Source organism: Chiloscyllium plagiosum, unplaced genomic scaffold, assembly GCF_037043375.1.
Source record: "Chiloscyllium plagiosum isolate Xiang-an unplaced genomic scaffold, Cpla_swu_hap1 HiC_scaffold_12, whole genome shotgun sequence".
Lineage (NCBI taxonomy): Eukaryota > Metazoa > Chordata > Chondrichthyes > Orectolobiformes > Hemiscylliidae > Chiloscyllium > Chiloscyllium plagiosum.
Genome location: NW_028270150.1, coordinates 53,057,365 through 53,080,002, shown reverse-complemented (window position 1 = coordinate 53,080,002; position 22,638 = coordinate 53,057,365). Strand labels below are relative to the sequence as shown.

The window sequence follows — 22,638 nt, the reverse complement described above, 5'->3', positions numbered from 1 at the left end:
AAAACAGGATCGTTCCAACTCTATTTTGATTTAATCCCTGCACTGTTTGATCACACAGTATTCCCCTTTGATGTGAAGGGCACTGCTTGTCACTGGCCACTCAGGTGTTTCCTTTCTTCCTGGTGGTGGAAATTTGAATAAAGATTTGTGCACCTCGTGACTTCCACTGTGTCTCACACCTGCACACACACAGCATGGGTGCTGGGGAAAAAATACGCACTACTGCAGTTGGAAGTAGTGTGGGGGTAGAAAAAAAAATGAATAGGAGTGTCAGAGGTTCTGCTCACTGTGAGAGCTGGCTTGGAGGGAGCTGGGTCAGAAAAAATATTTAAAAAACAGGATCGTTCCAACCCTATTTTGATTTAATCCCTGCACTGTTTGATCACACAGTATTGCCCTTTAATGTGAAGGGCACTGCTTGTCACTGGCCACTCAGGTGTTTCCTTTCTTCCTGGTGGTGGAAATTTGAATAAAGATTCGTGCACCTTGTGTCTCTCACTGTGTGTCACACCTGCACACACACACCATGGGCGCTGGGGAAAAAATAAGCACTACCGCAGTTAGGCGGTAGTGTGGGGGTAATAAAAAAGAAAAAAAAATTTAAAATAAAAACAAGATTGTTCCAACTCTATTTTGATTTAATTCCTTCACTGTTTGATCATGCAGCATTGCACTTTGATGTGAAGGGCACTGCTGGTCACTGGCCTCTCGGGTGTTTTCTTTCTTCCTGGTGGTGGGAATTGAATAAAGATTTGTACACCTTGTGCCTTTCACTGTGTCTCACACCTACGCACACACAACATGGGTGCTGGGGAAAGTATAAGCACTACTGCAGTTAGGTGGTAGTGTGGGGGGAAAATAACTAGAAAAGTCAGAAGTTCTGTAAAAAAAACAGGAGTGTCAGAGGTGCTGTTCACTCTAAGAGCTGCCTCTGAGGGAGCTGGAATCAGTGTGGAGTGAAGAACTCTGCTCTTTTCCCTGTGTTACAATAGGAGAGGAGACTGATTCTGTGTCTTCGCATTAAGGAGGAGTTTATTTTGAAGTTCTTTGTTTTTTCTTTATTGTTTATTACGAGATTGTTTTTTCTGGCTTTTCTTCTCATTTTTACTTATTTGAAACTGTGCTCAGCTGCACAGGCAGCTTATAATATATCACTGTTGCTGCTGCTACAACTTGGGCCTGCTCCCACTATTGGACCCTGAACCTTGCCTGCACCGCTGAAAAAAAATAAAAATAAAAACAGGATTGTCAGACATCCTCACACTCTGAGAGCTGGCTCTGAGGGAGCTGGATCAGTGTCAAGGACTGTCCACATGCAAATAAAGGGTGACTTGCTGATTGGAATGCTGATTCTGTGGATTTATTTCAGTGGCAACAACAGAAAAGCATGCTCCTGAAGAAATTTGTTTCCAACAGTTGTCTTTGAGTTGGGACAAGTATTTCTGGCATCATGCTGTTATTTGGGAAGTTTGACACATTTGATCCTATTATTGAAGACTGGCCGAGTATATGGAAAGAATTCATGATTTTTTTCTGAGAAAAACTATTGGTTTTTCTCAGCAAGTTAAGAACCAGAGGAATCCATATTGGGATTTTTGACTAGGTTACAATGACTGGCAGAGGCATGTGACTCTGCTTAAACTGTTAATGAGATGCTGATTTGTGGGATTCATGATATAACCATGCAAATGTGCCTTTTGGCTGAAGCCCAACTGGACTTCAAACAGGCACTACAACTAGCTTTATCATTAGAAAAATGTGGCAAGTGGAGCACACCGTGTAAAGAAGGTTTGAGTTATAAACATAGGCTGGGACACTTTTCACGGGAGCATAGCAAGTTGTGAAGTGACCTTATAGAAATTTATTAGATAATAAGAGGTATAGATAAAGTCAACAGTAGTTGAATTTTCCCTAGAATGTGGGTTTTCAAGTCTGGGAGCACATTTTTAAGGTGAGAGGAAAGATATTTTAAAAGACATGAGCAGCAATTTTTTTTAGAAGGTGGTTCGTGTGTGGACCGAACTTCCTGAGGAAGTGGTACAATTACAATGTTGAAAAGACATTTGGATAAGTACATGAATAGGAAATGTTTGGAGGGATATGGACTAGGAGCAGGCAGGTAGGACTAGTTTAGCTTGGGAATACATTTGGCATGGACTGGATGGACCAAAGAGTCTGTGTCAGTGCTGTGTGATTCCATGACTCTGAGTTTGCAGGGTGGACACCCTTGCCAGTCTGACTGAACTTTCCTGAACAGACGGACTCTCGGTCAGGGCACAGCAAAACCCTAAAACAAAGCCAAGCCTCAGTCAAATGGTTAAAATGTTCTTCATGATCCAGGCTGACAAGGTGTAGAAGATAGCAACAGTCTCACTAGACATAAATTGAGTAAAATAACTCATAGGCTGGTATCCAGGACAATGCATATCTTGGAACATCTACCCACATGTAGTTTGGAACAGTTAAATTGCTTAGCAAAATCCAATTCATAACCAATCAGAATAAACATCTGGATAAATGGTCACTTGGTTTTAATGGCTAGGCTGTTTCAGTGATTGCTGAACTGGGGGTGCAATTGTTAAATTTATGCAAGACCTCGGCTAGACTGAAAACTATACCAGGGAAACTTTACAGTTTAAGGGTACAAATTCAGTACTAGTCTCTTATGAGAAGCATTTGGTTCAGTAAACTGATTGTAGTAACAGGCTTGGGCCCAAGCTTGCTGGGGTGAAATTGGTTAAAAAATTCACCTGGATTAGATCAACATTTTCAATTAGAAAATGGCTGCCTGAGTGAAGTCCTAAATGAATGTCTGGAAGTTTTTCCAAGAAGGTCTAAGATCTATCAAAGGAGCCAAGGCTACCTTGCATGTTGACCAGGAAGCAATTCCATGATTCTGCAAGGCCCACCCAGTGCAATTAACCTTATGGGCAAAAGTAGAAATCAGAAGGTGATAAAGTGAAGGAATCATTAAATCAGGCCAGTTTGCAGAATGGGCAACACCAATTGTATCGATTGTGAAGCTGGATGGGTTGGTTCGTCTTTGTGGGGATTTTAAACTAATGGTAAACATCTTTTTGCAGCTGGATAAATACTTAATCTGTCACATAAAGAGTACAGAATCTGGCAGAAAAGAACAGTCCAAATTTTTAAGGAGGCTTAAGAAAAGAACCTACACCAGCCTCACTAGATACTAAACTGTCTCGGTTCCTATTTGATTATAGGACGACCTTTCATACAATACCAGGAAAGCTCCTTTAGAGTTAATAATGGAAAGAAGACTCTACACCAGATTAATCTGATCTTCCCAGAACTGGGGGGAGAAGCTAAAATGGCATCAAGAACACCAATGCTGAAGGGAAGACTCTGCTAAATCAGACAGACAGTTTTCCTCAAGGAATTAAGTTTGGTATAGGAACCACGAGAATGGCCCTGCATGGGTAAGAGGCATTGTCGACACGAGGTCAGGTCCAGTGACATATTAAGTTTGGGTAGGAGAACCGGTCTGAATAAGCATATGGACCATATGAAAGCTGCAAACTCACAAGCGGTGCAGGAGCAAAATATACTTGGCTCCTTGGAACAGTTGGAAATGCTGGCAGAACCCATGGGTTCTCCCTCTCCGTCAAGCTTTAAAGAGATCTTGGAATCTGGGATAGACACCTCATCACATTTGCCACCTGAAGAAGAAAATAAATTTCTGCCAAGGTGCTCCAGGAGAAAGAGGCAAGCTACCTTGTCTTACACGCTGCCTATCCTTGGTCTCTTGGACCCCGCCCGGACTTACCTCAGCTGTTGTTGCTTGGGGCCTGCCTCACTGCTGCTGCCTGAGAATTGCCTTGGGGCCCCTCTCAGGACCTCCACCACTGCTGCTGTTACTAGAGGCCCACCTCCACGGCTGCTGCCTGGGACTCAATTTTGGGGCTTCCTGGGACTTGCCTTGGGGACCCTCCCCAACAGGTCTGCCCCCCACCGCTGCGACCGAGGACCTACCTGGGACTCGCCCGAGGCCTGCCTCCAACGCTACTGCTGCTCGAGGCCCACTTCCACCACCGCTGCCTGGGACTCGCCTTGGGGCCCCTCCACCACGACTGCTGCCTGGGACTCAATTTTGGGGCTGCCTGGGACTTGCCTTGGAGACCCTCCCCAACAGGTCTGCCCCCACCGCTGTGACCGAGGGCCTACCTGGGACTCGCCCGAGGCCTGCTTCCACCGCTGCTGTTACCTGAGGCCGGTCTCCACTGTTGCTGACTGGGACTCGCCTTGGGCAACTCCCAGGACTTCTGCTGCTGCCAGAGGCCCACCTCCACCGCTGCTGCCTGGGGCCTACCAATATCCAGCAGCAGAGTATGGCGAGCCCGGATGTCGCGTGGCCCAGCCGCACCTACGCCGGGGTAGCCGCTGCCTTAAGCTTGGCTGTTCCAACCCCGGCCGCAACCGCAACCCCCTTCAGGCACCTGACTAAACGCCTGGGGGTAAAGGCCTATCCCCACCCCAACATGTCCATTGAGGCCTGCAGCAAGGCCATATCTAGTGTAGTCGGCCCACTGGCCATCGTCGCTGCGGCCCAGATGTACGGGAAGTCCGTCTTTTTCCTTAAGACTGAGCAGGCGGTCCACCTGGCCGTGGAGAGGGGGCTCACTGTGGGCGGGACACATTTGCCCGTAGACCCTCTGGAGGTTATGGCCCAGAGGGTCGTGATCTCCAACGTCCCACCCTTCTTTGCCGGTGAGCTCCTTCTCCCCGACCTCACCACCTTGGGGGAGATCCGGTCAGGAGTCCAACCGCTCCTGCTCGGTCTTAAGGACCCCGCCCTCCGACACATCTACTCCTTCCGATGCCAGGTGTTCATTTGCCTGGCCCGGGAGGCGGTCACCGAGGGCTCATTCACCCTCCTCCATGAGGGCGCGGCCTACCGCGCCTTCTGGATGACGGACGGCGTGCCGTGCCACCTGTGCCGCGAGGTGAGGCACGTTAGAAAAAACTGCCCCACCCAGAAGGCTGCCCAGCCCGTGACAACAGCTGATGGTGGTGCCGCCGCACCCACTCCCCCTCCCCCGAAGTCAACACCACAAGCCCCGGCACCGGAGACTTCCGATGCTCCAGCCTCTGGCAGGGAGAGGGGTGAGCATCTGGCTGGCCAGAAGGCGCTGAAGAAGACGCGACACGTCAGGCCCGCCCACGGGGAGACCACCGTTCCCTGACACCTAGCCCACGACCTGCCCCGCCCTGGCACGACAATGCCCCTGCGGCCGTGCCAGCGTCGCCCCGGCGCGGGAACCCTGACCCCCAAACCCCCAAAACCGTACCTGATCCTGGTCCCACTGACCCCACATCCACTTCCTGCCCTGCCCCTGGTTTATCAGGTGAGGGCGGGCAGGGCAGTGGCCAGGTTCCCTCTCCGGGGCCCAGAGACACAGTCGCTGCAGGAGGTGGGACAGCGGTGGTTCCCCCCAGGTTAGTGCCAGGGTGTGGCTGGGTGGGGCGGGCTCGTGCTCAGGGTCCCCCAGGCCAGATGTTGCAGCGCCAGGGGCAGGCGTTGAAGCCCCAGGGGTTTCTCTATCGGGGTGGGGAGTGGATGTGGGGTCACGGCTGACCCTCCCCACCCTGGCCACGCCCCCTGTCTTCCCCCAGCCAATCGTATTCCGGGAAAGGCTGGGGGGAGGGACCTCGGGCCCCATGACCACCAAGGCGAGCGGGGAGGGGAAGGCCCATAAATTCCCCCCTGTCTCTCTTGGAGGGGAGAGACACTCCAGCAGCGCGCCGGCGGCGCTGCCCCTCTCCTGGGGATGAGCCATTGGTGCCTCTTGATTGTCCCGCACCGCGGCCCGACCTACCCAAACCCCCAGGGGCTTCTGCTGCCTCAACTCCTCCGGCCCCTGGGGAGGACTTTAACAACCACGATGGCCGTGGTGCGGGCGACAACGGAGGACTCTCTGCTGGGTCGTCGAGCGGTGGAGGGGAGGAAGGTGTTATCCTCGCTCCTCCCTCCCAGACTGTCTTGTCGGGGGCCTTGGCCCTGGGGGAGGACCATTTCCCCGAGGAGCCGGGCGTCCCAGTGTCGGGAGAGGAGCGGGGCCCCGAGCCTCTGCCGCCCGACGACCCGAACTCGGGGCGTTCCGGGAAGGGGTGCGCTGAGGAAGGTACCGCCGGTGACCCTGGGGGTGGGGTTGCCGGGGGTTTGAGGCCAGTTGGCGGCACCGGACCAGCCCCCATCCTCTCGGTGGGGGAGGGGTCGGTGACCGAGGGCGACCTCACGGAGGAGGGTTCGGGATCGGTGGCGGACACCGGGGACGACGCAGACTCTGTCTGCAGCGATGTTTTCGAATCCCAGGTGCCCCCCACCGATCTCCCCCTCATCCCCCTCGAGGAACTCCGGGAATTTGTCGAGGAAACTCGGAGTCGCTGGGATAGAGCCCAACTGGCACTCGACCGTTGGAGCTCCTTTGAAAGAGTTTACTGGTCGGCCCACGCTGCTCGCCAGGCGCCTGGGTTCGACGTAAATGAGCGAAAGCGAGTCAGGAACTTCCTGGGGGCACTCCTGGTGAGGGCGAGGGACTTCTGTGCCCCTCCCTCGTCCTCCCTGTAAATGTGTATATAGGTTTTTAACTGTACAGGTGGTGGTTGCACAACGCTTCCGACATGGAGACAACTATAGCCAGCCTCAACATCAACGGCAGCAGGGAGTCACAGCGCAGATTCCAGACCCTCTCGGTCCTTCGGGACGGGAGGTATGCGGTGTGTTTCTTGCAAGAGACCCACACTACCCCGGGAGATGAAGCCACTTGGCTCCTGGAGTGGCGAGGGGGGGGGTCTACATGAGTCACCTCACTCGCAGATCTGGCGGGGTGGCTATCCTGTTGGCCCCGCATTTTCAGCCAGGATCTTGGGGGTCAGGGAGCCAGTGCCAGGCCGTTTGCTTCACCTGACGGTTCGGCTGGGGGGCGCGGTGCTTCACTTGGTGAACGTCTACGCTCCCCTGGCCGGGCTGAGACAAGCGAGCTTCTTTGAAGAAGTGTCCACTCATCAAGCTTCCATCGACGAGAATCAGTGCGTTGTCCTCGGGGGAGATTTTAACTGTGTCCTCGAGGGCAGGGACCACGGCGGTGCCCGCGCTGGCTGGGCGTCGGGGAGGAGGTTGGGGGACTTGGTCAAATCCTTTGACCCGGTGGACGTCTGGTGGAATCTCCATCCCGACTCCGTCGCCTTCACCTTCATGAGGCCTGGGGTCGGAGTGTCTAGAATCGACCGCCTGTACGTTTCGCAGGCGTACGCCTCCTGTTTTCCGAAGGCCTCCACGCAGCAGGTGTCGTGCACGGACCATCACCTGGTGTGGGCGGAACTCCTTCCGTTCGGCGCCAGGCTCGGCTCCGCGTACTGGCACTTTAACAACCTGCCGCTGGAGGACGAGTGGTTCTGGGACTCGTTTCGTCGTTTCTGGGCCGGCTGGAGAAGGAAGCGGGGAAGCTTCCCCTCCCTGAGGCTATGGTGGGACGTGGGCAGGGCTCACGTCTGCGTCTTCTGTCAGGAGTACGCGAGGGGGTCGACGAAGAGGCGGAAATCCAGGATCGGGGAGTTGGAGAGGGAGATGCTCAACCTGGAGTCACGCCTCGGTCAGCCTGACGCGGACCCAGCCCTGCGCGGGGTGTACGAAGAGAAGAAGGCCACGCTCCGGGACCTGCAGCTCGTCAGGGCTCTGGGCGCATAAGTGAGGTCGCGGATCCAGCTCCTCCAGGACCTGGACCGCGGCTCCCCCTTCTTCTACTCGCTGGAAAAAAGGCGTGGCACCTGTCAGCAGCTCCTTGTGCTGCTGGCCGACGACGGGTCCCTCGTCTCGGATCGGGAGGGGATTAGGGCCCACATCCGAAACTATTACACGGCTCTGTTCTCTCCGGATCCGTCCAGCAAGGATGCTCGCAGAGTTCTGTGGGAGGACCTGCCGCAGCTCAGCCCGGAGGACGCCGGAAGGCTCGATGCTCCCGTCACTTTAGAGGAGCTGACCGGCGCCCTCGACCGGCTCTCACCTGGGAGAGGACGGGCTGACTGTGGAGTTCTTCAGGGTGTTCTGGGACGTCCTGGGGAGCGACTACGCACAGGTCCTGGGGGAGTGTATAAATGCCGGAGAGCTGCCACTTTCTTGGCGCAGGGCAGTCATCGTCCTGCTGCCAAAGAAGGGGGACCTTCGTTCCTTAAAGAACTGGCGTCCGGTCTCCCTCCTCAGCACGGACTACAAAATCTTCGCCAGGGTGTTGTCTTCTCGCCTGGCTTCCGTGCTGGCCCACATGATTCACCCGGACCAGTCCTACACAGTCCCGGGCCGGAGGATACACGACAATGTTCCACCTGGTCCGGGACCTGATCCATTTCTGTCGACGGGCTGGTCTGCCGAGTGCCTTCCTGTCTCTCAACCAGGAGAAGGCGTTCGACAGGGTCGATCACGAGTACCTGCTCAGGACTCTGCGGGCATTCAGGTTCGGGACGCAGTTCGTCGCCTGGATCCGACTTTTGTACGCCGCCGCAGAGTGTCTGGTTAAAGTTAACGCGCCCCTTCGCTTCGGGAGAGGAGTGCGTCAAGGCTGTCCCGCCCGGCCAGCTGTATTCCCTGTACGTGGAGCCTTTCCTGCGCCTCTTGCAGAGGAGGTTGTCGGGGCTAGTTCTGCGCGGCGCGGGCACAAGGGTGGTCCTCTCGGCCTACGCCGACGTCGTGCTCCTCACTTTCACCGACCCGGCTGACCTGGGGAGGATGCGCGAGTGCCAGGCCGTGTACTCAGCAGCGTCTTCCGTCAGGATCAACTGGGCCAAATGTTCCAGACTACTGGTCGGTCGTGGCGGGTGGACTCTCTGCCGGAGGAGTTATGGGGTTTCAGCTGGAGTACCACCCATCTCTTCTACCTGGGGGTCTACCTCAGCCCGGCTGAGGAATCCTGGCCGGCCAACTGGCAGGAGCTGGAGGCCAAAGACTCGGCTCGCCCAGGCTGCTGGACAGGACTGCTCCGAGTGCTATCTTACAGGAGTCGAGTGCTTGTCATAAACCAGCTGGTGGCCGCCATGCTGTGGTACCGGCTGGTCACTTTGGTCCCTCCTCCTGGCTTTGTCGCTGACATCCAGAGAATGTTGGTCGACTTCTTCTGGGACAAAAAGATGCACTCGGTCGCTGCACAGGTTCTGAGTCTCCCTATTGAGGAGGGCGGTCAGTCGCTGGTGTGCGTCCGCACCCAGGTCGCGACGTTCCGCCTTCAGACCTTGCGGCGATACCTTTACGTCGAGCCTCCTCCTCGGTGGTGTGCCCTGGTGACGTATTTTGTCCACCAGGTGTGTAACCTCAACTACGACACGCAGCTCCTGTTCGTCGACCGTGACGGTTTGGAGGTCGCCCTCAAGACGCTGCCTGTCTTTTACCAGGACCTGATCACTGTCTGGAACATGGTCGAATCGCGCCGCGCCTACCCTCCGGCTGGAGTAGCGGCTGTCATCAGGGAGCCGTTGCTCAGGAATCCGCACCTCCGTACTCGCGGGTTCGAGTGGCTGTCGGAGGGGAGGGCTGTGGCGGCGAGGGTGACCAGGGTCGGGGACGTGCTGGGTGCCGGGGGCCTGGGCTGGACGCTGCCGCAGGACATAGCGAGCAGGGCAGCGGTAGATGTCCGGTACGTGACCACCGCCATCCGGCGCCTTAAAACGGCGGTGCTCGGACCCGACGTAGTGTACCAGTTGGAGGACGCTCAGGTGTGGGGTGGGATCCCGTCCGCGCTCACCCCAGCCTGGACGGAATTTCACATTGGCCCCAAGGTCCCGTACTTCCCGCGGGAGCCTGTGCCCCACAACCTGAGCCGCCTCTGGAATTTTAATTTTGTTCCCTTCCAGGGGTGTAAAAAGGCGGGCCCTATATAGACTGCTGCTGCACACTGTCCACCTCTTCTCCCTCATCCACCGTCTGGACACGCCTTGGCGTGCCCATTTGCCACCGGGCGGTGGGGATCCCCAGTGGAGGGCTCTCTACGCGGGAGTCCTCCACCTTCTCTCGGGGATCTGGGGTGGAGGGTGCTGCACGCGGCAGTCCCCTGCAACCGCAGATTGTGGTGGTTCACGGACTCCCAGCCCAACTGCTTGTTCTGTGGCGCTGTGGAGTCCGTGGACCACGTGTATATTGGGTGTGGGCGTTTGCACTCCCTTTTTGATTTTCTTAAAAACCTCCTCTGCTTTTGGTCGCACTTCAGTCCCATGCTCCTGATCTTCGGGCACCCGGTACGGAGGAGGGAGGGCAGGTCTGAAGACCTCCTTGTGGATCTGCTCCTGGGCCTGGCCAAACTGGCCATCAACAGGTCGAGGCAGCGGGCCGTGGAGGGGGTCGTTAGGGCCGACTGCCTGCCCCTCTTCCGCGGTTATGTTAGGGCCCGGGTGTCCTTGGAGAAGGAGCACGCGGTGTCGACCAACACCCTGGAGTTGTTCAGGGAGAGGTGGGCACCGCAGGGAGTGGAGTGCGTTATTTCCCCCTCCAACTCTATTTTGATTTAGTCACTACCCCCCCCTTCACTGTTTTGATCACACAGCACTGCCCTTTGATGTGAAGGGCAGTGCTTGACACTGGCCACTCGGTTGTTTTCCTGTCTTCCTGGTGGTGGAAATTGAATAAAGATTCGTGCACTTTGTGTCTCTCACTGTGTCTCACACCTGCACACACACACACCATGGGTGCTGGAGAAAAAAATAAGCACTACCGCAGTTAGGTGTTGGTGGAGAAAAAAAACAGAATTGTTCCTGGGTGTCCTTGGAGAAGGAGCACGCGGTGTCCACCAACACCCTGGAGTAGTTCAGGGAGAGGTGGGCACCGCAGGGAGTGGAGTGCATTATTTCCCCCTCCAATTCTATTTTGATTTAATCCCTGCCCTCCCCTTCACTGTTCGATCACATAGCATTGCTCTTTTGTGAAGGGCACTGCTTGTCACTGGCCACTCGGGTGTTTTCCTTTCTTCCTGGTAGTGGAAATTGGATAAAGATTCGTGCACCTTGTGTCTCTCACTGTGTCTCACACCTGCACACACACCCCATGGGTGCTGGGGAAAAAGTAAGCACTACCGCAGTTAGGCGGGAGTGTGGGGGACAAAAAAAGGAACAGGAGTGTCAGAGGTTCTGCTCACTCTGAGAAAAAAAAACAGGATTGTCTCAATGCTCTCACTCCGGGCAGGCTGCCCCAGAGGTGGTCGAAAGGTTCTGAGGGTGGTTAGTGAAGCTGGAAGCTGGGTAGGCCGTCCTGACCGCTGTCACTCCGGGCGGGTACCAGGGCGGGCTGTCCTACAGGTGGTCGAAAGGAGTGTCAGGGTGGACCGAGAACTGGAAGGGGCATGGGGTGGACTGAGAGCCGGAAGGTACGTAGAGGCGGGCTGCCTTCGGGTGGCTGGACGGGGACTTGCTGGATCTGTATTGTATGCACTGGTTTTTATGTAATTGGATTGTCTTTTTATGTATAAATGTCATTGTTGCTGTCTTGTCATGTTTGAATCTGGGATTTGAGGTTTGTCCTCATTTCCCTGTAAACTGGTTAAACGGTAGGGTTTGAGGGCCTGGCTTTGCTGCTCCTTTCCCTTGCAAAATTGCTGTTTCTTTGTATACAGCTGTTAGTGTTAAATGTTTTTTGTAAACTGTTTTGGAATTGTTTAATAAAATTAAAAAAAAAGAATTGTCCTGCACACACACAACACGGGTGCTGGGGAAAAAATAAGCACTACCGCAGTTAGGCGGTATTGTGGGGGAAAAAAAAATTTACAAATGTAAAAAAAAACAGGATTGTGCTGGCCAAACTGGCCATAAACAGGTCCAGGCAGCGGGCTGTGGAGGGGGTTGTTAGGGCTGATTGCCTGCCCCTCTTCTGGGGTTACGTTAGAGCCCGGGTGTCTTTGGAGAAGGAGCATGCGGTGTCCATCAACACCCTTGAGTTGTTCAGGGAGAGGTGGGTACTGCAGGGAGTAGACTGCATTATTTCCCCCACCAACTCTATTTTTATTTAATCCCTGCCCTGCCCTCCCCTTCACTGTTCAGTCATACAGCATTGCCCTTTGATGTGAGGGGCATTGCTTGTCACTGGCCACTTGGGTGTTTCTTTTCTTCCTGGTGGTGGAAATTGAATAAAGATTCGTGCACCTTGTGTCTTTCACTAAACAGAAAAAAGAAAGAATAAAAAAAAACAAAAATAGGATTGTCCTGCACACACACATGAGTGCTGGGGAAAAAATAAGCTGTTAGGCGGTAGTGTGGGGAAAAAAAATGAAATAAAACAGGAGTGCCAGGGGAAAAAACAAAACCAGGATTTGCCTGGCCAAACTGGCCATAAACAGGTCCAGACAGCGGGCCATGGAGGGGGTCGTTAGGGCCGACTGCCTGCCCCTCTTCCGCAGTTACTTTAGAGCCCGGGTGTCTCTGGAGAAGGAGCACACGGTGTCCACCAACACCCTGGAGTTGTTCAGGGAGCGGTGGGCACCGCAGTGAGTGGAGTGCATCATTTCCCCATCCAATTCTATTTTGATTTAATCCCTGCCTTCCCCTTCAATGTTTGATCACACAGCATTGCCCTTTGATGTGAAGGGCACTGCTTGTCACTGGCCACTTGGGGGTTTCCTTTTTTCCTGGTGGTGGAAATTGGATAAAGATTTGTACACCTTGTGTCTTTCACTGTGTCTCACACCTGCACACACACAACATGGGTACGGGGGAAAAATAAGCACTACCGCAGTTAGGCAGTAGTGTGGGAAAAAGAAAGAAAAAAAAACAGGATTGTCAGACATCCTTGCACTCTGAGGGCTGGCTCTGAGGGAGCTGGATCAGTGTTAAGGACTCTCGACATGTAAATAATGGGTGACTTGGTAACAGGATACCAGCCTCTTGTGGAATTATTTCACCAATGGTCTTTCAAATCAGGGTTCCGTACTTTACGAGTTACACTCAAAAGTCAGCACAGACCTTAACACCTTTACCATTGACCCCTTCTTGTATTGTGCAGGAGACATATCAATATTACCCTAAAGTGAACTCTTGCATTATGTGGTCACTTAATGCTTAATTTTCCCATGATTTGGAGATGCCGGTGTTGGACTGGGGTGTACAAAGTTAAAACTCACAACACCAGGTTATAGTCCAGCAGGTTTAATTGGAAGCACACTAGCTTTCGGAGCGTTGCTCCTTCATCAGGTGATAGTGGAGGGCTCAATTCTAACACTGAATTTATAGCAAAAATTTACAGTGTGATGTAACTGAAATTATACATTGAAAAATTGATTGTTAAGTCTTTCATCTGTTCGAATACCATGATAGTTTCACTTCTTTCATATATAAATCACAAATCCTTTTTATAAAAGTTGAATTCTCAGGTTAGCTGTTAACAATGGGTGATAGCTAGACAATATGTTTTCTGTATCCCATGATGTTTAGATTGATTCTAATCTAAAAAGTGAGATAACAGAGTTTTGCATGAATTCATGCAGTTTTTCAGCAAAGTACAATGTAACCCTACAAGTACAAATTCACCCCACAAAATATATGTGTGCATGTGGGTCTTTGTCTGTCAGTCTGTGTGTGTGTGTGTCTGTGTCTGTCTGGGTTGGGAGTTGTGAGTGTGAGAAAGTGTGTGTGTGTGTGTAGTGAGTGTAGAGTGTCTTCAGTATTCAACATATTGTTAGGATTGAGCCCTCCCGCTATCACCTGATGAAGGAGCGATGCTCCAAAAGCTAGTGTGCTTCCAATTAAACCTGTTGGACTATAACCTGGTGTTGTGTGATTTTTAACTTAATTTCCCCAGGCTAACATCACCATTCCCATTGGCCAGACCATCAATTTGCAGCTGTAGCTGGTATCTCTTAAGTCAAAGCACAAAAGCAGAACTGTGCAAGTCTGTAAGGTGTATGGGAGGTTGTAAGAATTAATTTATTCTTTTACCCTCAAGCATCTGTCCAGTATTCACCTCTTCCATTAATGTGATAAGATGGATGCTGGGTGACAAGAGACATTTATACCCACCTGAACCATAACTCTGTTTTGCAGTCCTACTGTACCTGAGTAACATGAGTTTAATCCACAACCAACAGCAGCATTACTAAACAAAGCACAAAGCTGGTGAAACATAAGTTTAGGTATCTGCATACCTCAAGTGAAGGAGCTCTACCGTGTTTACTAGTGTAGCCTCTACACTGACTCTGACCCATGGTAATGTGTTTGAATCTAAACTTCCCTCTGGACAACTATGGATAAATGCTGACCTAGCCTGTGACGATTGCAACCCGTGAAAGTTTTTTTTAATAAAAGAGCAAGAGAGCAACACTAGATTTGTAATTGTTATGGACTAGACCAGAACCCCTCAAAATATTTTAAGAGGGTAGCCTAGACCCTAATTTTTTCTTATTTTAAAGGTACATGTGAAGTGCATGGTCCAGATGGGTGATATGACTGGTCAAATGACTTTAATCAAAACACAATTTATTTAAACACCATAGTTAGAATGCAAACAAAAGAAAGAAGAATTTAGAATAACTTAACTATTGGAAAACTTAACCAAATAATAGATACAGTACTTATTACTAATTAACTGTTCCAATATGATAACATCTCATAAACACAGCCCTTGGCAAAAGGAGAATTCTTACATGCTGTACTTCTATCCAGGAGGAAATAACATCAAGTGAGATATTTTAGAGGAAGTAGCAGCTCGGAACCCTTTACTGAAGCTCCAACCTTTCTAGGACCCAAATAGCTTCTGACTGCCACAGTTTAAAAAAAAATAGAAAGCCTAATCTGTGAGAACTGGCCACTCCCCTTCCAATGTTACAACTGTTTTTTGCAAAACCTAAAGGTCTCCTAAATTGTTGACTTAGGCAGTCTCCAGTAGCCACTTTGGTATCTCTGCCTTTACAACCTCTCCAAAAAATCCAGAACAAAATAACCTTTTTAAATGACAGCATTGTCACAGTCATAAAGAAACACCATCATTTAATCTTACATTTATAGCCATCTGGTCAGATACTGATCCTGCACATGTCTTACAGGGTAACACGGAGTTAAGATGTGCATTTGATGAGTCGTTGGGCATGAATGGGCAACATCTAAGAAAGCACTTGAATGGTGAGGTCACAGATGAGCTTTTCTGCACAGGAATTAGAGGAGGACTTCAATTGAGACAGCATGAAGAACAAATCTAATGGTCATCCAGACCAAGATGCCTGCCATATTGCTATACTGCTATCATTCTTTGTCATTCTCAAAGAACATGGTGGAATTCGCTCCAATTTGGCATAGGACAATTATCAGAGCTTGGAGCCTATCCCTTCCTCCATGGTAATGATTTCCAATGCCAGGACAGCAGTTGTGGATCCTCTTTTGTGATGCAACACAGTGTCTGGACCTCGATTACAGCACAGGCAAAAGTGAGCCAAATGTCTCAGTGCTGCAGTGGAGACTCACTGAAGTATTGAGACTCATATTCTTGTTACGCTTGCTCAGAATGCTACCATCATGGCTTTGGAAACCAGTAGTCTGGGGCATTCATGCTTTCACAATGGTAATTCAATATGTTCTTCAACAGGTTACTAAATGACTGCTGGGGCATCATGCAGGGGAAAGGCCGTAACCACAATTGGCATATTTCTACAATCTGTCTTTCTTAGCCTGACAGCTTTGTTCTCCCATTAATGACATTCTACATTTGTTGCTGTTTCAGACAGCCATCCCACATTGCACCCAAGGTGGCACCGTAGAAGCCCAGCCCTCAGGCACAGAGATCATCCTATAAAACCTGTTTGCAATCTTATCCATTGAAAGTCCTTTACCTTTCACCAGCATAATATTGCCTTTTGAGTAACACTGTGAAGGACCTCTCAGCCAGGTAATGACACTTGCAATGCAGGAACTCAGGAAAGGCACAAGGGTGAATGATTCACTTTTTTATGTCAGTGAATGTACTGTTGGATAAAGTTGTGGATAGTTCTTTTTTTTCCATTACTTATTTTGGGATTTTGTAAATAGAACACTAGGATGGATGTAGCAAATAGATTGAAAAGTCAGGAATTTTTAGTCAACGGTGATGACGGGGTGACATCTTAGATGAAGTGGAGACTTTTCCTGATCTCTTAGTCTCTGTAAATCTGGTGGCCACGGTGTCATACTCATGGTGGTGAGATTGTGGAGATATACCAAATAACCACAAACTTAGACATCTGTTCTCGTGAATATATGAAGTCACTCCCCTGGCCATACAGCCATGAACCAGCGCTTCATGATGCCAATGGTTTAACCCATGATATGCTTGTTGGTTGCAAAGCTCTCGTTGTGGGGCAACTGTGATTTTGGGGTGGCATATTAAAGGAATCTGAATTTTCAAACATGACCAACTTATCCAGAGCAAAGAGGTCCTGGCTAATTCCTCCTTGGCCATCTTTTTTTTTTAACCTTATTATTTTAAGGTAAGTGGATATTGCTGGCCAAGATTTGTTGCCCATCTCTAACTGGCCTTAAATTTAATGGCTTACCATGTCTTTTCAGAGGATAGTTAAATGTCAACTTAATTACAGTAAAAATGGAGTCAGGCCAAACCAGACAAGGATGGCAGATTTGCTTCCCTCAAGGATTAGTGAAGAGGATGTTTGATTACAACAATCAATGATTGTTTCATGATCACCATTAGTGATAAGAGCTTTCAATTCTTGATTTTATTAACTGAATTTAAATTTCACCATCTGCCATGTTGGCATATGCAATACTTCTTTTCTTTGCTGCCTGTATTCCATTTCATACTTGGACTATAGCCCAAAAAGAAACTCTAACTATAGGTCCCATTACTGTAGCATACAGGCTAACCAACTCTTCTAACCTCCTTATCAAGATTCAGCACCATTCTCTGAAAAATTCAAAATCTTTGCAAACATCCTACAATTTCAATCAGGACTGTACTTCCATTAACTCTGCATTAGCAAATGTAAGTCAAAAGCATCTCACTTCAAAATCCAAGAAATGGCTCAATTGCAGGACCAAATTATCAATTTCTGACAATTGGAATACATTACATAAAGTTGATTTTCTGTACATGCACTCGACTTGAATGCTCCACATTTAGGGGAATGTAAAATAAATTCAGTCCAAAGTCTTTCCACCAATCAGATATGCTAAGCCTATTAAAAAAGACTATTGGAATAATAGAATAGTCTAATAATTAGCACAGTAATACAGTAAAAGTAATGATGTGAGCTTTAATTTCTTAACCACTTTTATACCTTGTGTGATGCCACTGTTTTTTACTTCTGGTTCAACAACCTGTATTGTATCATCTTCCAGGTAAAAGTAAATCTTGCACTTTCTTACTCGGTACTGTTCATCTCTTCTTTCTTGAACACTTTCTTGAAAGTAGGCTTTAAAGCAAAGCACCTGTTGGACAATACATATATGTGGGAAGTCTTCTGAATGTAAAACTTCAAAATCACACTTTGGACTACAAAGTAATGTACAAATGTAAATATGTTTTAGTCAGATCCCATTTGAGTATTAAATATAATACTGGGCACCACACCTCAAAGGTTTTAATTATAAATGATAGGTTGTATAAATATGGAATAAAACTGAAAATGTTTTCAGATAAATCATGATCTAATTAAGGGAGGCTGATTAGCCTACTCTTGTATCTATGTTGAGCAAAGAGTTGGGTTTTAAGACGATTGAAGGAATTATAGTCCCATGGAGTTGGCTATAAATCAAATATGTAACTGTCTTGAAGGTTACACCAAGGTCAGGGAACATAAGGAAGAAAATGCATGCCATGACCATTGCACAGTCTGGGTGGAATAAAAACATAATTGAAGGTAATCAAAGAGGATGCATTTGGGTTGGAGTTCTATTATTGTTGGAAATCCTTCAGCATTTTAAACTGAGATGAAAAATGTTAGAATGTGTAATACAGAGCAAGAGAGGACAAACGGGCAACTAGAGAGAGAATAGGGCCCCTCAAAGATTAGCAAGGCAGCCTTTGTGTGGAGCTGCAGAAAATGGGGGAGATACTAAACAAGTATTTTGCATTAGTATTTACTGTGGAAAAGGATATGGAAGATATAGACTATAGGGAAATAGATGGTGACATCTTGCAAAATGTGCATATTACAGAGGAGGAAGTGCTGGATGTTTTGAAACACGTAAAGGTGGATAAATCCCCAGGACCTGATCAGGTGTAGCCTAGAGCTCTGTGGGAAGCTAGAGAAGTGATTACTGGGCCTCTTGCTGAGATATTTGTATCATCAATAGTCACAGGGGAGGTGCCAGAAGACTGGAGGTTGGCTAACGTGGTGCCACTATTTAAGAAGGGTGGTAAGGACAAGCCAGGGAACTATAGACCAGTGAGCTTGACGTCGGTGGTAGGCAAGTTGTTGGAGGGAATCCCAAAGGACAGGATGTACGTGTATTTGGAAAGGCAAGGACTGATTAAGGATAGTCAACATGGCTTTGTGCATGGGAAATCATGTCTCACAAACTTGATTGAATTTTTTGAAGTAACAAAGAGGATTGATGAGGGCAGAGCAGAAGATGTGATCTATATGGACCTCAGTAAGGCATTCGACAAGGTTCCACATGGGAGACTGGTTAGCAAGGTTAGATCTCATGAAATAAAGGGAGAACTAGCCATTTGGATACAGAACTGGTTCAAAGATAGAAGACAGAGGGTGATGGTGGAGGGTTGTTTTTCAGACTGGAGGCCTGTGACCAGTGGAGTGCTACAAGGATCGGTACTGGGTTCTCTACTTTTTGTCATTTACATAAATGATTTGGATGTGAGCATAAGAGGCACAGTTAGTAAGTTTGCAGATGACACCAAAATTGGAGGTGTAGTGGACAGCAAAGAGGGTTACCTCAGATTACAACAGGATCTTGATCAGATGGGCCAATGGGCTGAGAAGTGGCAGATGGAGTTTAATTCAGATAAATGTGAGGTGCTGTGTTTTGGGAAAGCAAATCTTAGCAGGACTTATACACTTAATATTAGGGTCCTAGGGAGTGTTGCTGAACAAAGGGACCTTGGAGTGCAGGTTCATAGCTCCTTGAAAGTGGAGTTGCAGGTAGATAGGATAGTGAAAAAGGTGTTTGATATGTTTTCTTTTATTGGTCAGAGTATTGAGTACAGTAGTTGAGAGATCATGTTGCGGCTGTACAGGACGTTGGTTAGGCCACTGTTGGAATATTGCATGCAATTCTGGTCTCCTTTCTATTGGAAAGAAGTTGTGAAACTTGAAAGGGTTCAGAAAAGATTTACAAGGACGCTGCCAGGGTTGGAAGATTTGAGCTATAGGGAGAGGCTGAACAGGCTGGGGCTGTTTTCCCTGGAGCGTCGAAGGCTGAGGGGTGATCTTATAGAGGTTTACAAAATTATGAGGGGCATGGATAGGGTAAATAAACAAAGTCTTTTCCCTGGAGTCAGGGAATCCAGAACTGGAGGTTTAGGGAGAGAGGGGAAAGATATAAAAGGGACCTAAGGGGCAGCTTTTTCACACAGAGGGTGATATGAGTATGGAATGAGCTGCCAGAGGAAGTGGTGGAGGCTGGTACAATTGCAACATTTAAGAGGCATTTGGATGGGCCTATGAATAGGAAGGGTTTGGAGGGATATGGGCCCGGTGCTGGCAGCTGGGGCTAGATTGGGTTGGGATATCTGGTCGGCATGGACGGGTTGAACTGAAGGGTCTGTTTCCATGCTGTACATCTCTATGACTCTATGACTAAATAATGACTAAATAAACCTGTTGGAATATTCCTGGTGTGGGCAAAAGAGTTGAACAAGCTTTTAAAAATGAGAATACCAAGGCAGCAAGATTTAGGGAAAATAGTTTAATGATATAATGGAGTCGAGTTGAAGACTAATCATTCATGCTGAAATACAGTCCAGTGAGAACTAAAGTTAACTGTAGCAAGAACAGACGGTGAATGTTATTATTGATGAATGGAGAAAATTAATGAATCTCGAAAAGATTTCACAGGTTGAGCTTTGTAATTAAATTTTCTGCTCATTGAAAGTCCACACAAGCATAGTTTCAGCAAGAATCAGTTCATTACAAATGTTTCAAATGGAACAAACATACACAAAAGCATACCTGCTTGTCAAAGACAACCCATGCTGGTGCATCACTGCCATGTCCCTTTGGAAAGATACTGAATTTAGGTTTCAGCTTTTGACCAAGCAATGGTTCACCACCAATGCCAGACTTCTCCTCTCCCACCATTGTTGGGACATCATTTGGAAAGTCAAAATGATGAGATTTATGAAATTTTTCCTTTCCTAACTATTGTGAAGGAAACAAACAACTATTAGCTCAGAAATACATTAGAAAGTAACCTTCACTTACTGGATGGTTTTAATTTTAGAATAAACACTATGGATGAAATGTTAACTCACTGAAAACACACTCAATCAGGAACATATGCAATGATTTTACTGTAAAAATAATGTAGATCCTGGTGCTCATTGTTCTTATAGAAAGAATTGTGCAATCAAAGCTTGTGTATTTTAAATATTGCTCTACATGGACATAATAAATTGTTATAATAAGATATTTTCATAGACTGTTCTTCCCCATCCCACTTAAGTAATAGAATGGTACAAAAATGTAATTTTCGAGCACTATCATTTAAAGTTTGAATTATCCAAGTTATCCACTACGCACACAACTATTATGTGGAGATGTTGGTGTTGGTCTAGGGTTGACAAGGTCAGAAGCCACAAGTTTATAGTTCAAGGGTTTATTTGAAATCAGAGGCTTTCAGAATGGACTTCATCTGACTAAGGAGCAGCAATCTGAAAGCTTGTGATTTCAAATAAACCTGATGGAATATTCCTGGTGTGGTGTGACTTCTGACTTTATCACACGACTGTTCTCATGCATTAGCAGTTTGTTATTCTCATCAGTCTCTGCACATGCATTGCACACAAATTATTTAAATCCACTGCTTTTGTAATGATAGGCACGTGTCTTTGCTGTCTGGCTAAGAGATGTTTATTCCCTGGGGAATGTTGTTCCTGAGTTACATGTTGTTGTTGCAATGCCTGTTGCTGTTCATTTTCCATGGACATCTGAGACTAATAACTGATCTGGTCTGCGCAGATGGAGAGTTCATGCTATCTTGATCGGCAGCCTGCAGCTGAGCAACAGCTTCTCCAGTTGTGTGAATGTAATGTGTCTGCTGTATATCCGGTCATTCACTTCCACTATGTATGATCAAGGTGACAACAGCTCCATACAGAACCATGTGGCGATGCGAACTGATCTTTGTTGAGTGTTGAAGATTTGTACTCTGATTAGCTCTTCAATACCCAACTCTGGCAATGGCTTTGCAATCTTGCTAAAATGAAATGATGCTCTTTTTGTCATTTCAACTTGCTTTTGTCACTCACATGTACTATTACAACTATTACAGGCATTTCTGTGATTGGAAGAGTAGTTTAGATTTGGCATAACAATGAGAAGACTCTTCTGACAGCGTGGATGTGTGCATCCTTAAGGATCTCATAGCATGCAGTGATAATAACCCTACCCCTGATCCAGGAGTCCTGGGTTCAAATCTCACCAGAGGTGTATAATAATATCTCTGAATGGGTTGAATGGAAAATATTTAGACGTTTGTATCCTGATTGACTCTCCAATGCACAAGGCTGGCAATAATTCAGCAGTTTTATCAAAATAAACTTTGACTTTCTGCTGTTTCATCTTGATTTTATCTTTCACATCTTTTACTATTGCCAGCTTCAGTAGCCTTCTTGCTTTTGGAAGAATAGTCTTGATGCAGCATGACCTTTTTTTTCACTGGACTACTTTCTATTCCATTACTAAATGTGCTTCTCAACTTGAGGTTTCTATGCTCCTGTGCTGGATTTGCTCAGTTTCTTTCTGATTATGTTGATGATTTTCACCACGGGGTTCTAGCTGACTGAAAATGATGTGGATATGATACATGGGGTTGAAGTCCCTAATCTTTTATGAACTGGCAGGATGCTTCACTTGTGAACAGAGGGCTAGCATCACTCACCAGAATGTTGAAAATGCCATAAAGGCTGAAGTGTGCTTTCAGGCATTCTACAATCTCAATAGTACTCGTGCATTGTCAGGGATTTCATATGTCATCAGCAGTGCTCAGCTTCATACTCATTACAATCTGCACTGGCTGAGGTGGTCCTTGATTTCATTGCTCATGTTTGGCCAATAAAGCAAATCACTTGCCTTTCTCAGACTTCACTTAATTCCTTGGTGACTTGCATCAGTGTATTTTAGCATCTCTCCTCACAAATCCATAGGGGCAATGACTATTTCCTAAACAGTTGTGACTGCAGGGATGTATCTAATGTATTCTGCTCATCACTGCTTCTTGCAACACTCTGAGCGTTGCAGCTTATTGGGGTGTTTGCTTGATTGAGCTTATTATTTTTATTCGTTCATGAGATGTGGGGATCATTGGCTAGGCTAGCATTTATTGACCATCCCCAAGCTCTGAAAAGCATAATAGTCAGCTACCACCTGAAGCCACTGCAATTCTTGGTGAGTAGGTATACTCACAGTACTGCACGAAGTTAGTTCCAGAATTTTATTCCAGTGACAGTAAAGGAAAAGCAATATGGTTCCAAGTCCAGATGATGTA

The 22,638-nt window shown here is 48.0% G+C and overlaps 1 protein-coding gene across 1 annotated transcript in view; it reads right to left on the bottom strand.

Annotated features, from left to right (window-relative positions):
- The window catches only part of efhc2 (EF-hand domain (C-terminal) containing 2), a 121,128-nt gene that overhangs the window by 93,394 nt on the left and 5,096 nt on the right, over positions 1 to 22,638 (bottom strand). Inside the window, exons 2-3 of the mRNA XM_043700858.2 lie at positions 20,103 to 20,291; positions 17,247 to 17,397 (exon numbers count right to left, since the gene is read on the bottom strand). Coding sequence (XP_043556793.2) covers positions 17,247 to 17,397; positions 20,103 to 20,291 — 340 coding nt within the window. The remainder of the gene's footprint in view (positions 1 to 17,246; positions 17,398 to 20,102; positions 20,292 to 22,638) is intronic.